At 41.0% G+C, this 18,373-nt stretch overlaps 1 protein-coding gene across 9 annotated transcripts in view; it reads right to left on the bottom strand.

Annotated features, from left to right (window-relative positions):
- The window catches only part of LOC144511190 (D-glucuronyl C5-epimerase-like), a 108,933-nt gene that overhangs the window by 34,945 nt on the left and 55,615 nt on the right, over window positions 1-18,373 (bottom strand). For all 9 annotated transcript variants that reach the window (XM_078241263.1, XM_078241258.1, XM_078241261.1 and 6 more), the window contains one exon: window positions 3,429-4,054. In XM_078241263.1, coding sequence (XP_078097389.1) covers window positions 3,429-4,041 — 613 coding nt within the window. In that variant the 5' untranslated portion in view covers window positions 4,042-4,054. The remainder of the gene's footprint in view (window positions 1-3,428; window positions 4,055-18,373) is intronic.

Below are 18,373 nucleotides of genomic sequence, written 5' to 3'. Positions count from 1 at the left end.
AATGAAGTTACTGTGAAATTCCCCTAGCCGCCACAGTCCGGCGCCTGTTTGGGTCAATGCACCTAATCAGCATGTCTTTCAGACTGTGGGAGGAAACCGGAGCACCCAGAGGAAACCCACACAGATACGGGGAGAACATGCAAACTCCACACAGACAGTGACCTAAGCCGGGAATCGAACCCAGGTTCCTGGCGCTGTGAAGCAGCAGTGCTAACCACTGTGCTACCGTGCCGCCCTGCAGTTTGAATCACAGAACACTTTGGAAAACTTTGGTTTCCATGGTATGTTTCATATTTCCATTCACTGCAATGGTTCTCTATGTCCTATAAATCAGATCTGTGCCAAAGGTCACAAAGTGCAGTACAATTTAGAGTTACAAAAGCTTTTGGGGAATGGGAACAGGGAAATGCTTTTTGAAATAAATGCTGGAGATACAATTCAATTGACATCTGAAAATAGAAAACACAGGTTCGCTCACATTTTGGAATGAGACTCATCATCAGTTCCAACTGTAACTGAACTGAATTCCTGTCCATTGCTGGTTGCATTTTGAATGAGTGAAACATGCACTGGGACAACAGAGTGGTATGGAAACAGTTCCCTACAGAGATATAAATAGGTCCCCATCAAATTTGGTTCTCTGCAGGTTTATCAGGATATCAGATTAAAACCTCACTTTAACTTCGATGGGTGGAGAGACTAGTTGGAAATTCACCCACTTCTTCAGCAACAAGGTTCAGGTTATTTCAACTCCTGGACCTCATTTACATTCCCCTGTATAACTTCTCATTCATTCTGGATAGAATGTTGTGGCAATTGGATAGCGCAGAGGCTGCCTATTGATCAGACTGTCTTGTACTCAGGAAGAAGCAATCCTGAACATCCTCCTCACTCCATGAAATTTTAAAAAAAATCTTCAAATGCTTGGGATTCTTCTGGCCCTGTCTTCTCTTCCTGGTGCCTTCACCTGGCAGGAAAGCCACAGCAGCATTCTGCCAGCTCTGGACAGGTGTCCTATTTGGCTGCTCAGTAGAGGTTAAAATACGACACAGTGATCCTAGCCGCTTCCCAAGGAGAAAGGAATCTGGGTAAACTGAACTGTCCACCGGCCCAATTTCCACTGGGTAGGTAGGGTTAAATTTGCCCATCATTTCAGGTGGACTGCTAATTGGATCTTGATTATTTTAGATACAGAAATTAGATTTTGGCATCATCTGAATTCATACACAAAAATAAACTTTTGTGTATTAGCAGATACTGTGGAAAAATTACCATTGTATACCTTAAAAATAATGAATAATTTACTACATTTATCGAGACCAAGAAGGTCCTAGGTTTCATCTTTAAACAGTGCCAGGATTATGGATCTTAGCCATGATGGAAGTAACAATTTCAGTAAGCCCAAGTATTCTTGGATTAAATGCTGTCTGTTGGCTAGGATTCCTATTCCATATTCTTCCAATCCAGAGATCCTTCGTATCTGCATGCATATGGAGATGGAGATGACAGCTGGATCATACTAACCTCGGAGGTCCTGCTAAACAGAATAGCCTGTTGACAACTGTTGTCAAGGCATTAACAAGATATTGGAGGGCAGTTTTAGCACAACCAACAAAAACCTTTAGAAAATGAGGGAAGAAAATCATAGTGCAGGGGGAGGGGGGAAATCTAGCCAGGTGATCGGATCCACAGTGATCATACAGAGAATAGCTTCTACAAATATTTAGTGACAACAATATCGCAATGAAAAATATGCATTTCCTTCCCGTCATATAACAAGTGCATTCATCACAATATTTGCATTGTTCAAGTGTAAACATCTTGTTGGAGAATTTCATGCTTGAACAACTTAGGCCAACAATCATTTCCTGTTCTATTAGATAAAGACTTTTTTCACCTCCAAATCAGATTGTAAACTTTATCATAATGTCAAGTGCCTGGAAGCATTACATTTCAATCTTATGATTAAGCCATTGATATTGCAAATGAGCATCATTTCAGAGGTTGCAAAAAAATGGCTATGTTTTTTTACATTATACCTGACTACACTTCAAAAATACTTAATTGGATACAAAACAGTTTGCAAATCCTTTCTTTCTCGAGCTCCAAAATCTGTTAAGACGCTTCCAATACATTCCAGCCATCGATTATTATATTTGTAAAATCATTCTCCTCAGCACGCAAGTCATCATGCACTGTCAAGAAATAAATCACAGCCATATGTAGAATATATTCACAAATATAACCACATCATAAGGAAGCTTTTTGAAGATATACTCAGGTGCAACACCAACTGCATACTTACAAATGTTCATTTTTTTTTCAAAAAGCAAAACATTGGAGCTGGAATTTTCAGCTCAAAGATTTTAAATTCTGTAGTTTCTAAAAAAAAAAGCAAAGTCAAAATGAAGTTTACTTCCAATGCTATGATTCTGAGTGCACAAAAATATCCAATGTTTTAAGAAAATAGGTGGGTGGAATTTTTTCTTTCATCTCTTCAAGGTTTAAGAGCAGGAGCAGGCTATTGAGCCCCTTGAGATTGCTCAGCCACTCAATAAAATCATGGCTAATTGGATTGCGGCCTCAACTCCACTTTCCTGTCTGTCCCTAATAACCTCAACTACCTCGTCAGTCAAAAATCTAACCCAGTCTTGGTTGGAAGGACGGCAAGGTGGCACAGTGATTAGCACTGCTGTCTCACAGGTCTAGGGACACGGGTTCAATTTCACCATTTGGTAACTGTCTGTGTGGAGTGTGCACGTTCTCCCAGTTTCTGCATGGGTTTCCTCCAGGTGCTCTGGTTTCCTTCCACACTCCAAAGATGCGTGGGTTAGATTGATTGACCAGGCAAAATTGCCCCTTAGTGTCAGGGGGACTAGCAGAGTAAATACGTGGGGTTATGGGGATCGGACCTGGGTGTGACTGTTGTCAGTGCAGGCTCGATGGGCCATATGGCCACCTTCTGCATTGTATGGATTCTACGATTCTATGAATATATTCAATGACCAGCCGCTATTACTCCCAGAGGAAGAGAATCCACAGACTAATGACCCTCAAGGAATATATTTCTCCTCATCTCAGTCTTAAATGGGGGACCCATAATATTTTAAACTGTCCCCCCACAACAAGGGAAAATATCCACTCAGTCAAGTTCTCTTAGGATCTCTACATATTTTAATATTAGCACTTAATCTTCGAAACTCCATTGGTATTGGCCCAATCTTTTCTCATAAGATTACTCCTTCCTTCTCAGAATCAGTTGGGTCAACGTTCTCTGAACTGCTTCTAACACAATTACATTATTTCTTAAGGAGATCAAAACTGTACACAGTAATCCATATGCGGTAACACAAACGAGAACAATTCCTATTCAGGGTTGGGAAGGAGCAGAAAGGTTAGTGTAAGAAGTTTTGTATAGCAAGACCAACCTTCAACGCCGCTGATGCACTTCACACGGTCTCGAACCTCCACATTGTAACCTTCAAAAGACATGAATACCCCATCTGGCCGGTAAGTACCCCGTGGGGTATATACTTTTGAATAACTGTGGGAAAACTCAAATCTGTCATAGCCATCATACTGGGCAATTTTTCCATAAACATCAAAATATTTTTCAATCCAGGAGAAAGGTAGATAAACTTCACTGCCTTCCTTTCGTCCTTTTATAGTATAGTCATCATTTATTAAGCAATCCATCTCCTCGTATTTAAGACCCAACAGTTTGTTGGCATTATTACTTAGAAGATTGGCTACAGGCGGAGCTTTCTGCTGTTCTTGATGGGATGCATCAGCTGATGGCTGTTTTGGTAGAGACTTTCCTACTTGTAGAAGGCTATTCACATCATTGTTACCTTCAGAGTCACCTCCCCGTTTTTCCAAACCTTCTCCTCTGAACAGGTCCTCCAGATGACCCAAGTCTCTTGGAAATTGGATTGCCTTATCACTGGAGCACTTGTTCCACAAAAGTACAGTGACCAATGTAAAGAGAGCGCAGATGATAATAAGAGTCTTGTAGTTAACTCGAGCTGCCAAGCACCGCATATTCACATCATACCTATGTTAAAAAAACATAAAATACAATCAACTAATCCAATATCAACTGATGGTGTTTCAGAATTTAAAAACTTGATAGACCCTTTTTTAAAAAAAACCTTAGCGCGCAAGATATGCTTTCAAATTATGGTAACCTCGAGGTTGTACTTCATTAAAACGTTAAGATCCTACAATAATTTGAGTGTTGATTAAAAAATCATCTCTATATTTTAGAAGCTGGGTGCAGAACCAGACCACAGCTCCACAGAAAACAAACATTCAGCAAAAGACCCAAAATAACGAAAAGTTGTTTCTGTACCAAATTTCAAAAGGTACTAGTTAGATGGCAGCCTAATCATCTCATCGCAAGATGACAGGTTGCAATGACACTTTGCACTCAATGCAACAGTTGTCAGTGTTGGGAGGGTTGGAGGGAGGAATCTTTCTTTCATTTCAAGAATTTCCAAATGAAGTATGGTATCATATTTGTACTACAAAAATTTGTTTGCTCCACCCCAACCACATACATCAGAGACCAACCTGTTGTCCACCCATTGGGCAACTTCCCCAGTTTTCTCCTCATCGCCATTCTTCTGAGATCTTTTACAAGACTATTAATTTATGTGAGTGATCTGCATCATATCCATATTCACAAGGAACTGGATTAAGATTGAAGAAATCATGTTAAATTTGTATAACATACTAGTTTGACCTCAACCAGAGCAGGAAACGGCACTAGGTGCATTGCTCATTTGGAAAGCTAGCACAAACATGGTCTTTCTATGCTGTAAACATCCTGTGGTTCTGTAAGTTTTACTTCATGTTGGACACTTAAGAGTTTGGTGTGTTTAAATATTCCAAAATCTTGCATTAAAATTCTGTACAATATGTACACCAGACAGATAAGAGGATAATTCCACTGTAGGTAATTGCCAAATATTATCTTAAAGCAGTTTCAATACATACAACACAATTCAAACCAAAATAGTAGACAACCGCCAATTATTCTTTCCGGAACCTGATTAAATGTTGTTCCTCAACGGCCAGAACATGCAAATTACAGTTGCCAACAATACTGAAACAGTTTCTTCAAATATCTGAATGCCACAATTAAAATTTCAAAAGCATGGATTTGAACGGTTTCTGCTAACTGTGATTAAAGCTTACAATTATCTCTAAAAGCACTGTGGCTTTACACATATAAAATTCCTGCATAAAAACAAGGTTCTTGATAAGAACCATCACAATTTTATCAGCTTACACCACCCCTACTTCAGAAGAAATGATCACTGAACACTTGCATTCAAGTCAATTAAAATGCAAAATTCAAAGGCACATGTACAGCACTTGAGTGCACAATACTGTCATATCCATCAAGAATTGTTTTTGCAGAAATTAGTGACACAACTTCAATGTATTAAGCATCAAAATGTCGCTTTAGAAGCTTAGAGATAAATAGGAAAGATTCGGCTTTGATTTTGTTGAGCTCATCTCAGTTGATGTTGTGATGGGGTGCTACAGTTGGCCTCAGTGGCCCAAGGTTAGGGATGAGAAATAATCAGCATTTTCCAATTGCTGTCCAGTGCCTTTGATCGGAAAAACGTCCTTTATGAATACTGGAAAAAAAAACAGGCGGAGGGGAAAAAAGTAGATAGGATCAGGCTGGCAATAAAACTTCTTGCAGTAGCTGGCACAGATGAATCGAAAGGTAACATGTGCAAGGTATCAGAGGAAAACCAGTGCCCAAGGAACTGTAGCCATGCAAAGAGGCAATGGTTCAAAATGGAACAATAAATGGCAAATTATGCTTCATATAATAGTGCAATATTTAGTGTAAAAACACAATGGAAGTTATTTGAGATATAAAATGACTCAAAATAATAAGCAGGTTTACTCAGCTTTAATAGATCAGGCATTTAATTTTCTTTTTAAAATCAAAAGTTATTTTTAATATTTCTTTGTCGCTGGTAGTTTAGTTCGCCTCTTGGGTTACTGAATTGCTGGAGAAACAGGTTTTAATGGGGTATGCGCATTATCTATGCAAGAATTCCTACCATCTCTTGGTCACATGAAGAGTAGGACTTATTTTTTCTATAGCAATATCTAATTACTCGCGATGAGAAACCTACCGTCTCCAGGAGACTGGAGTCAGAACTAGCTACAATCAACAAATGAGACTACTTAAACTTGCAGTTCAAATGGGTTAAGAGATATTGAACCAATAAATAACTGTTTCACAAACACTTCAGAAAGATACAACTGTTTGAAATAATTGCTTGGATACATGAATGCATTCCTCTCTACAAACACCATGGAATCAAAACACACAAAGGCTCCATGAAGAATGAATTACTTTTCAAATTAAAAAAAGCTTTTAAAAAATCAACGGTCACCAGGATCAAAAGCTCATTTTTGAGAGTGCTAACCCACTGAGCGATAAATGTCTAATGTGTCCAACATCTCAGCTAGAATATTGGATGATGGTAATGTTCTCTGCTTCTAGCTTGCTTCATAAGAAGTCTCACAACACCAGGTTAAAGTCCAACAGGTTTATTTGGAATCATGAGCTTTTGGAGCACTGCTCCTTCATCAGGTGACTGATGTCCCGGTTTAACTCCGGTGATGTTTCTCCAGCAATTCAGCAATGCTCCGAAAGCTTGTGATTCCAACTAAACCTGTTGGACTTTAACCTGGTGTTGCAAGACTTCTTACTGCGCCCACCCCAGTCCAATGCCGGCATTTCCATATCATGTCTGGCTTGCTTGACAGAGAAATAAATACTGGATCCCTCTCTCAGCATGCAAGTTCCAATGACTGGATGACTACAGATGAAAAAGTCCATCCCATTTAATCTATCCAGCATATCCTATTGTCATCCAACTGTAGCATCCACGTGTTTTGTTGAGGATTTCAGATTTTTGCTTCTATTTCTCTAAATGGAAGTTTACTCCTTGTGAGGAATTTGATGTTTGCTTTAAAATTACATTTTAATAGTTTGAACTATTGCCCTTAGATCTACTTTTACAGTTTGAGCCACACTGGTTGTGTAATGCAAACTTGTCTCGGGCCACATTCATTGTCGAGAAAGCAAAGTTAACTACAAAAACCTCCAAAGGAAGCAAATTCCAATCTGTAAAGTTCAAAGTGCATGCACAATAAAGCAAATCTCAGTCAAGAGAGCACACAAAACTATACATTATATTAAAACACTTGGTGAGCCTGGAACAGTGCATCAAATCAAGGCACCAAAGCATCACATAAGGAAACAAAATAGCTCACGCTAACCCCATGGGGCGGCATGGCGGCTAGCACTGCTGCCTCACAGCACAAGGGTCCCGGTTTAACTCCAGTCTCGGGTCACTGTCTGTGCGGAGTTTGAACTTTCTCTGTGTCTGCGTGGTTTCCTCCGGGTGCTCCGGTTTCCTCCCACAATCCAAAGATGTGCGGGTTAGGTTGATCGGCCATGCTAAATTGACCCTAGTGTTAGGGGGATTAGCAGAGTAAATGCATGGGGTTATGGGAGTAGGGCCTGGGTGGAATTGTGATCGGTACAGACTCGATGGGCTGAATGGCCTCCTTCTGTACTCTTGGGATTCTATGATTCTACTCCCGTCATCACCATCGGGCAACACCTTAATTTCAGAGTGTAACAATTTCTCCCCACACAAAAAAAATCAATTGGAAATAGGCCTCCACAAGTTTCATACACAAATCTATTCTTCCATGGGACCAGATGTTTGTCCAAGCAATTATTTACCCAAGCACTATATTTTGTTTTTAAAAAAGCCACTAAATAAGTACTGTGGCAATGCACTAAAGTTAAGACGTCAGCTGAAATCAGCATTCCTGAGCCAGTTAAAGCCTTAGGTAATATACAATTTTTTTCCCTGCAAAAAAAAAGTAGTTTCTTATAACATTTAAATGCTTTATTTACAGTAGCAAATAAAAATATTTGGCAGCAACAATGGAATGAAAGGGTCCTGTGATGCCCCAGTGTGTAGAAGTACTGTCTGAGTTTGGAACTGCTCCAATTGGATTTGAAAATTTCTAAATTAAAAACACTGGAAACACTCAGCAAGTCAGGCAACATCTATGGCGAGAGAAACAGTTACTACTTCAGATCAAGGATCTTTAATTAGGACTGTTCTGTTAACTCCTTCTCTCCACAGAAGCTGCCTGACTTACTGAGTGTTTCCAGAATTCTGCTTTTATTTTAGATTTCTAGCATCCACATAGTAGATATTGTTGCCTAATCTGTAAATATCCGTAAAGAGCTCAGAACCAATTAGCGAGGGAGTAATTGTCATGTGTTAGTGTTCCAGGGGACCACTTTCACAGCCACACCATAGACTGATGTGTAACACAAGTTCAAATCGGTCCTTCTGTTGTGCAAGGCAGCGTGTCAAGTTAAAAGTAAAGTGATCTGATCTTTCTCATTTTAAAGTGTGATTATTACCAACATCTAGGAGCCAAAAGTCAAGAACACATGGCACACAGTATTCTGCTTTTCCAGAAATTTTTTGTTGTTTCTTCCTTTGTGCTAAAATGACTCACCTGATGAAGGAGCAGTGCTCCGAAAGCTCATGCTACCAAATAAAGCTGTTGGACTTTAACCTGATGTTGTGAGACTACTTACTGTGCCTACCCCAGTCCAACGCCGGCAATTCCACATCATTATGCCAACATGAGTGTTGATGCTAAAACCATGTACCTGCAATTTGCTGCTAAGGCAATTATATATTTAACAATAGTGCATTATGTACATGAGAAGATAAAGGATATGCTAGCCTGAACAGTACTGCATTCGACAAAGGAGACAAGACTAACAAGGAATACACTGACTCTAAAATAGCTAGTTAAGCATTAAATACCTTAATGGAATAATTACAATACATCTGTTCACCTCTCTGAACCAGTTTGTTTTTTTTAAAACAGTGAAGTACCACTTCTTACGCCACTGCCCAACAGTAATGCTGCTAATTACAGTGTTTAATTATACAACTAACAAGGCTTGAACACTTAGCATTTTGATCTACATTTAAAGAACACAATAAAACTACACCAAAATGACCTCTTCCTACTGCATCGACCCCCAAATAGCTGAAACAGATGGAATATGATGAGTTAGGTGCTTTAATACAGCAATAGCTTTATGAAATTAATCAGCAAACCTTTTTAGTTTGCAAACATGGTTCAATGTTAAACATTAACAAAATGACAATTACCTACTCTAACTCCTTCCTGGTTTCAAAGTTTTATAAAGGATTTTCCAGGTTTTCATTTAGACAGCTCTATTTTACTTGGAAGTGAAAATTTGTCTTAGAATTGTGGACATTTCTATAATGCAATATGTACTCTGACCTGGCAACACAACCACAACTGAGAAGTTTGATCAGTTAACAGTGTTGAACCGTTTGCCAGAGTTAGTAGAGGCGGGTATAATTTTGTCTTTTAAAAAGTGTTTAGACAGTTACATGGGTAAGATGGGTATAGAGGGATATGGGCCAATTGCGAGCAATTGGGACTAGCTTAGGGGTTAAAAAAGGGGCGGCATCGACAAGTTGGGCCGAAGGATCTGTTTCCATGCTGTAAACCTCTATGACTCCATAACTACAGCTACTTGTAGACTGATTTCATTTAGTTAGACATCAAAATCAATACATGGCGTGGAATTGCCCCAAACAAATTTGAAGTGTCAAATTCACGGGAAAACTGGAGTAATTCACGCTGGTTTTTTCAGTGGGACTTCAGACAAGAACTTCCCACACTCTGCACTGCAGAGGTCACCAGTGTGAATATCAAAGAACAGAGAAAATTACAAAATAGGAACAGGCCCTTCGGCCCTCCAAGCCTGCACCGACTGAACTAAAACCCCCTACCCTTCCGGGGACCATATCCCTCTATTTTCATCCTATTCATGTATTTGTCAAGACGCCCTTTAAACGTCACTACCATATCTGCTTCCACTACCTCCCTGGCAACGAGTTCCAGGCACCCACTACTCTGTGTAAAAGATCTGCCTCGTACATCGCCTTTAAACCTTGCCCCTCGCACCTTAAACCTGTGCCCCCTAGTAATTGACTCTTCCACCCTGGGAAAAAGCTTCTGACTATCCACACTGTCCATGCCTCTCATAATCTTGTAGACTTCTATCATGTCGTCCCTCAACCTCTGTCGTTGCCAGGTCAGAGTACATATTCCAGTGAGAACAAACCAAGTTTCTCCAACCTCTCCTCATAGCTAATGCCCTCCATACCAGGCAACATCCTGGTAATTCTTTTCTGTACCCTCTCCAAAGCCTCCACATCCTTCTGGTAGTGTGGCGACCAGAATTGAACACTATATTCCAAGTGCGGCCTAATTAAGGTTCTATAAAGCTGCAACATGACTTGCCAATTTTTAAACTCAATGCCCCGGCCGATGAAGGCAAGCATGCTGTATGCCTTCTTGACTACCTTCTCCACCTGCATTGCCACTTTCAGTGACCTGTGTACCTGTACACCCAGATCCCTTTGCCTATCAATACTCTTGATTTCAGGGGGCGGGGCCTTTCCCCACTGGAGAGGCTGAAATCAGCCGCATGCATGCACAGTGACCCCGAACTGTCAACCTCAGTTTGTGGCTGCTGGATCGCTGGCCAGCCAGGGACGCCTGCAGCGCTGTCTCCATAGCTCGATCGCAGCCCCCTGACCATTCCCCGTCGGCCTCGACCCCCCCCCCCGTCCCAGACGGCCTCGATCTCCAGCAGCCCCCCCCCCCCCCCACAGACCCCAGGCAGTGCCCTTTGGGCATGGGCACCTTGCCCCTTGGGCAGTGCCAGGGGCAACTGGGGCCCCACCACTCCCCCCCTCTGCCCAACATCCTGTGGGGCCCCGATTGCCCCCCTTCCTCCAGTGGGGTTGTCCTGATAGTTCCCCGAAAGTGGGGACTTACTGTAAACCCCGCTAGAGTGAAATACTCTGGCGGGGTGGGAGAGGCTACCGGGCCCAGAGAATTCAGTCCTGGGCCAACTAATTACATTCAACTCATGGTAAAAACAGATGAAAATGACTTATCTGGTTTCTCAAGCCGGTCTCCAGCGAAGATCTGACTGCGCCCGAAATCCGGGGCTGGGAGATGCACACGCAGCGGGAACACATGTGCGAATCCCGCGCATGCCCAGATACGAGATTCTCCCACCCCGCTGCGTTAGAAAACTAGCGCGGTGGGGTGGGAGAATTGCCCCCATGATCTGTTCTGAGGCTTTGCTACAAGGCTACGTTGCTACGTTGTAAATAAATTCTGAGATGAAAAATAAAACTAATGGGAGATCCCAAAATAAAATACATTTTTAGTTTGAAATCCACGTTGAAAACAGCAACCTATATCACAAATCGCAATTAAAATCAGAAGTTACAGGAAATGAACCTGTTCCATGGTTGGCACTTAATTGGACCATCTACTCTACTGCTAGTTCCCTGCTCATGACACATCCTTTTAAAACACGTATCCAACTGTCTTTTAAATGATATTAATGGCCCTGCCTCAATAGCCATTTGTGGTCAAAAGATTGTACTCTAATAGCTAAGGGGGAAAATAACTTTCCCTTCCTCCAATTAATAATTTAGTGTCTATACCCAAGTTACTATCTACCAAGCTGTGAATGCAGTTCTTCGTTATGTACCCTTGTAAAAAACAAATTAATTAAATCAAGAAGTTTCAGTAATTAAACCAGAGTTAAAGTTTTAGTAAATATGACCAGATAGCCATGAGAGAAACATGGTTGCAAGGTGACCAAGGCGAGCACCTGAAAATTGGAAGGTACTGGACTTTTTGGAAAGACAAAATACTGCACAAAGGTGGTGGATAGCTCTGTTAATTAGGGACAGCAAAGATACAGTAATGAGGTAAGACCTTGGTTTGAAAGAGCAGATGGAGAATCAGTTTGGATAGAAATATGAAAAACTGGTCACTTGCTGGAGTACTTACAGGCCCCCTAACAGTTGTTACACTGTAGCACTAGGAATACAGAAGAAATAAATAGTGCGTGTAAGTAAGGTACTGCAATAATTATGGGTGACTTTAACTTACATATAGATCAGGCAAATCAGGTTGCAAAGCTTGGAAAATGAGCTCAGAGTGCATTCCGGACACTATATTAGAGCAGTACATTTTAATGCCAACTAGGCTATTCTAGATCTGATAATATGCAATAAAACAGGATCAATTAATGACCTCATAGTAAAGGAACTTCTAGGCAACAGCAATCATAGCGTAGAATATAAAAGTAGAGGTGTTTTACTGCAGCTGTAAAGGGCCTTGGTGAGACCACATCTTGGGTACTATGTACAGTTTAGACATCATTCGAAAAGGGAAATAATTTCAGGAGAAGCAGTTGAGTGAAGGCTCACTGCTCATTCCTGGGATAAAGGGCTTATCTTATGAAGAAAGGTTTGGGCCTTTACCCATTGGAGTTTAGAAGAATGAGAGGTGATTTTACTGAAACATACAAGATCCTGAAGAGACTTGTTAGCGTAAATACCAGGAAGATGTTCTTGTGGGGGGAGTCCAGAACTAGAGGACACAGTTTAAAAATAAGTGGTCACCCTTTTAGGACAGAGATGAGGAGAAGTTTTCATCTCTCAAGAGGGTTGCTAGTCTGTGGAATTCTCTTCCCCAGAAAGTAGTGAAGGCTGAGACATTGAATTTATTCAAAGCTGAGTTTGATAGATCTTTGATGGACAAGAGAGTCAAAGATTATGGCAGACAGATAGGAAAGTAGAACTGAGGTGACAATCAGATCAGCCATTATGTTTTGAATGAAGCAGCAGACTCAAGGGCCAAACAGCCTACTTCTACATCTAAGTCCTGTGTTCCTATCTTCACAATGCGTGTGCGTGTACCGCATCAGCATTTAGCTACTAGGCAATCAGGAAAGCCAAACATGACTAATTTAGAATGACAGTTCAAAGGTAGAATTTTAAAAGTGGTGGGGAGAAAAGTCAACGGCAGGTAAGCTCAGCACATATCTTGAGATAGCACAGCTATCAGGGATAGCTCTGGGATAGTACAGAGTTTTGCAGTTTTGGTGATACACCCACCCGCTTGGAATACTTATGCTCTTAATTCCCAGACTTAATTTTGTGGTGAGTTCAACAGGCAATTAATGCGCAAATCCAGCAAGTTCACAAAAAAAATAAGTAGGCTAAGGGGGAGGCGCAGTTTGAGAGAAGCAAACGATAACACCTCATAAATCGAACAGCAAATTCTGGAAGTTCACAATTCGCAGCATATTTCAGTCTCTGGATTAATAATGGCTTGCATTGTTAACATGTTATTTTCGCAGTGGGATTTGACCCAGTAGTTATGCAATGGTCATGTTTCTGAGACATGTCTTTCAAACACCTTACAGCACCCACATATATACAATATTTATGTCGATTAACTCTCTTTCTTGGGTCATACTGATTCATGAAGCAAGTGCAACTCAACTCCTGAAAGGAAACATGTCTGACAATTTGCATCTTGCTTACCCACTTACAAACCACAGCACTTTCCATCCCCTTTGGAAATTAGTTTGGACACCAATTTACTCTTTTCCACCCCAACACTGTTCCCTCATCTAGTTACATCTTTTGTTGGTCTATTATCTGTTTTGTTTGGAAATATTGGATGGGGCAAAAAGGGTCAAGATAAAATGGTTAGCTTTTAACACACCAACATATGCCCCACTGTAAATAGAATGCAGAAAAAAGACTAAACGGTGCGATCTTACCAAAACAATTCTAAGGCCCGAGCAGGCATGAAAATGGAGAAATTCATGCCATTTTTTTGGGTAACTTAAAAATCGAATCTTACCTGAATTGGTCAAAAAAATCTTGAAATCTGCCAGCAGGGGGAGTGGGCGGGACCTAAATCACCCAAAAGACAGCGGATAGCAGCAGAGGGTGCAATTGCATATGTGCATATGTATGTGGTCTGAGAGCACAGAATTGTCACTGCCTCTCTCAACTCTGGCCAGCCAGCCTTTATGGCCCATCACCATTGCCTCGCCGCTCCCCCCCCCCACGGGCTGGGCTCCCCCCTCCCCGGACCAATCACCAACTGATTCTGTCCGGGTGCACTAATTCTATTAAAATGAGTGTTAACATATTTAAATATTATAATCAGCCTCACGCTGATCTTGCCGAATATATGGTGTCAGTAAGATCATGAGAGGTGAGAAATTGGGTGCAAACCTCATTTCTCGAATCTCTTGCGAGTTTACCGGCCTGCCCGCCCATCAGGTGACTGGGCAAATGTTAAGATTGCCCCCTAAATGTTGTGGTGGAAGATTCGTTTCAGACAAATGTTTACAATAATTTTAGAAATCTGGGGGAGGCGATGGTGTAGCGGTATTATCACTGGGCCAATAATCCAGAGACTCGGGGTAATGATATTGGGACTTGGATTTGAATCACGCCACAGTTGATGGTGAAATTTGAATTCAGTTTTTAAAAAAAATTTAAATCTGAAATTAAAAATCAAGCGATGACCATGAAACCATTATTGATTGCCATAAAAATCCATCTGGTTCACTAATGTCTTTTAAGGAAGGAAATCTGCTTTCCTTACCTTGGCCTACATGCGAGTCCAGATCCACAGCAATGCGGATGGCTCTCAGGTACCCTTTGAATTGGCCAAGCAAGCCACTCGCTTCAAGAGCGATTAGGGATGGGCAATAAATGCTGACCCAACTACATCCAATGAATAAAAAATATTTTTAAATGGATAATCTTTGCCTAATTACATCAGAGTAAGATTATTCACACATGAACCCTTACTGACAACAGGAATCCATTCATGTACACAATCCACGTCAGGATGAGTAAGTAAAAAGCATAACTGGCAACTCTACAACCGACATAATGCAAATAGGATAGAATTAATAATGATCTCAAACAAACAAACAACTAGAGTATGGGAGTTTAGGCACCAAAACTTCTATTTTCAGTTTTGTTAAATACAGTCATGGTGAATGAATTGCAAGTATTGACAGTGCCTGTAAAGCCTTCCTTCACCATCCCAGTAGCAAATTATTGAACAGCAATAGGAAGCAACATTTACAGGTGCAAGTTTAAGGTATGTTAAGTACAAAAGGGGTGCATCATGGGTGACATTATTTGCATTAATTACTTTGAATTTTCTGTTGGGTTTGGCACATTTGTATGCTATTCTTAGGTTAAGTCACATTGGCCAGATGTTGCTTAGGCTTGTAAGCTGAGCGCTTTGTGTGGTGCAGCATTTCTGGGCTGGGCTCTTAAGGGAAAGTTTGAGAGTGAGACAGTCATTGGATTGAGTCGACCTCCATACCTTGGATTCCTAGCTGAAGGTTCGCTGGATCTATGCATCCCTCACATCTCTGCCCCCCTTAATGTTTATATCGTCCGTCTCGAAGTCTTCACCTTGTGCAATCCCAGATTCACCCTCAGACCCATTACTGGAGTCAGCCTCCTTGGCCTTTGGTCCTGCCTTGCTCTCCTCAGCCTCTAGTGGGTTCCCCCTTGTCAGAACTGGACTGTACAAGGCACAGCATGCTACAACTGAGGGAGACACGCTCAGGAGGATACTGCAATGATCCTCCAGATTGGTCAAGGCATCGGAAATGTATCTTGAGCTGCCTGATAGTCCTCTCCATCACCACTCTTATGAATGCATGACTCCTGTTATATCTCTCCTTGTCACAGTTCTTGGATGATGGAGTGGGGTCATGCGCCACCTCTTCAAGGGATAGCCCTTGATGCTCATGAGCCATCAATCCAATCTTACAGCAGCACAAACAGCCATGGTACCTGGGAATGCGGCAAGATGTATGAATTGCATGAGCTTCCTGTATAAATGGCACACGCTTGCAGAATCTGTGTCCTGTGGCAACAAACAATCGGCACATTTATGTACAGTACCCCTTCTGTTGCCAAAAGCCCCCCAGCTCTCCTGCTGGTGCCCTGATGGCCACATATCTGCAGTCTATAGCATCCTGGATGCAGAGAAACCCAGATATTGCAACAAAACCTTATGTGTTCTCCACCTGGTTGCTTTCATCTGTCCAGTAGTTGATGAAAGTGCAGGTACGTCTGAAGACAATATCAATCACTGGTTTAACATAACTGTGAACAGCTGGTTAAGAGCTACTGCACAGGTCCTCCACTGTGCTTCAAAATGAATCTGAGGCATAGAAGTTGAGGGCCGCTGTGACCTTCAAAATCGCCAGCAGCTGGAGGTGTTTTCGGGACCTATCATGTCACTAATTGATGTCAGTGTGTCCCTGGGGAGGCAGAAACTCCTGTGGTATTGGAACTTGGAGATCTGGATGTAGTTGGTGCATTGTCTGTATACTCTAGTTGCTGGGTAGTGGTGCTTTCAGCATCCCCTGCCTTGGCCTCCCTACTGGCCCTGCACTAGCTGATCCCCATTGAATCAGATGCAGAAGACCAGTACCTTACAAATGATGGAACACTACCTCCAATCCTCAGGAAAACCTTTCAAATTTCAAGACTTCCTTGGAAGTCATGCTTCAAATGCTAAACACAATTAGAAAACTTAAGGTAAATTCTATACTCACGCAGCTACGAACTATATCAGAGAATCTGCTGCTGCTCTGGGAGACTTTTATCCCGTCCTTGGATGAGGAAATGCAAAAAATGTAATGCATGTCGAACCACTTTCCTTGTGTGACGAATTAGAAATCATATGGGCAACATAAATTTGCTGCTGATTGAATTTTTGATGGCCTTAATTGGCCTTTTAATTGTTGGCAGGCTCACATCCAATTCATGCACCTACCAACTGACTTTGAAATCATAAACATGCACAATGATATCGGGAAATGCTCCCGAAGAGAAGCTTTTCTTTAATCCAAAAAAAAAGCTGCTGTTGGGGACAACCATTTCAGCTCCTCCTGCAAAGCTACAAAGAAGTTCAAATGTTCACATTTGGAGCTCCCCTATCTATAATTGTGACTCAAAGGTCTACGGCGCAAAAAGAGATTATTCGGCCCATTGTGTCTGTGCCGGTCAAAGACAAGCCACCAAACTTTTCAAATCCTGTTTTCCAGCACTTGATGCTTTCCAATAAATCTAACTACTCACCAGCACTCCAGGCACCAGTGCGCTCAGATACCAATCCCTTACTGTTTGTTTGACGTGGCTCAAATAGAAACCACAATAGAAATTTGAACAAAGACTTCAACAAGATTTTGAAATGATGTAGCTTCCATGTCAGTAACAGAAGACAGAATTATCATTAAATCACCAAATATCTTTAATGACTGCAGTGCACAAGATATTTCAGATTCTAATCAAAATGCCAACTTTCAAAGTTGAATTTTTCATTATAGGATAACAGATCAGATACATCAACATGGAGCGAACTATGCACTAATGATATCCTGTCTCTAGAAATCTTCAGCATAATGTTAAACAGAATTAACATTTCCTAATTGGGCTGTTGATTTCCAGTGACTGAGCATTTATATTACCTTTATTGTTTTGTTTAGGACTGGAATAATTTTCATTAATGAGCCAATAAATGAAATAAATCATTTCATTATCATGCTATGGTCTCAATAATGAAGTATTTTTGAAATTTTGATTAATCAAAAACAGATGTAATGTCTAAAACTAAACTCTTGCATAGTACATGACTATCGTAAAACTACTCAATCATTTTTGCAAGGTGTTGGTCATCCAGCCTGTTTCTTTTGCACATAAGACTTGCATTCAGTTTCATGTTCTTGCAACTTTACTGATTAAATTGGATTATGAACAAGTACAATATTGTCAGCCTCAAAACAAACACTGCAATCATTCATAAAATGCTAAACCAAAATGCAGTGGCCTGCCACCATATGGCTTTTACTGATAATTAAGAGTTCTAACAGTGAACAAATTTTATGGAATTGAGTTAGTTTCCTACAGCTTGTTACTTGGCACATCACTCAAAATAGTGAACAGCCTCTATGAAAATTGCTGTCATAATTACAAGTCCATTTAAGGTATGGTCCAATAAATCTAACTAATCACCAGATGGGTACTGTTATTCAAATCTTTGCTAATGGCACAAATAATAACTTCAAACTGTGGCAGCTGCTGACAAGTGTGCAATAACATTTTTCAACCAGTGCCATACCGTTAAGTGATGTCACTGTGGAAGCTAGCTGGAGTACAGCCTACATAATGAATGTATTTACTGCATAGAAACAAGTCGCTTAACTCTGAAGTTTTCTTGTAATTTTGATCCAAAGATATTGGGCAGGATGTTCCACTGCCTCTACAGCATGTTTTACGGTGGCAGAGGTGGACAACCATTGGCTGGCGACAGGATC

The sequence above is a fragment of the Mustelus asterias genome, chromosome 24 (assembly GCF_964213995.1).
Source record: "Mustelus asterias chromosome 24, sMusAst1.hap1.1, whole genome shotgun sequence".
NCBI lineage: Eukaryota > Metazoa > Chordata > Chondrichthyes > Carcharhiniformes > Triakidae > Mustelus > Mustelus asterias.
This window is presented reverse-complemented; position numbering and strand designations above follow the sequence as displayed.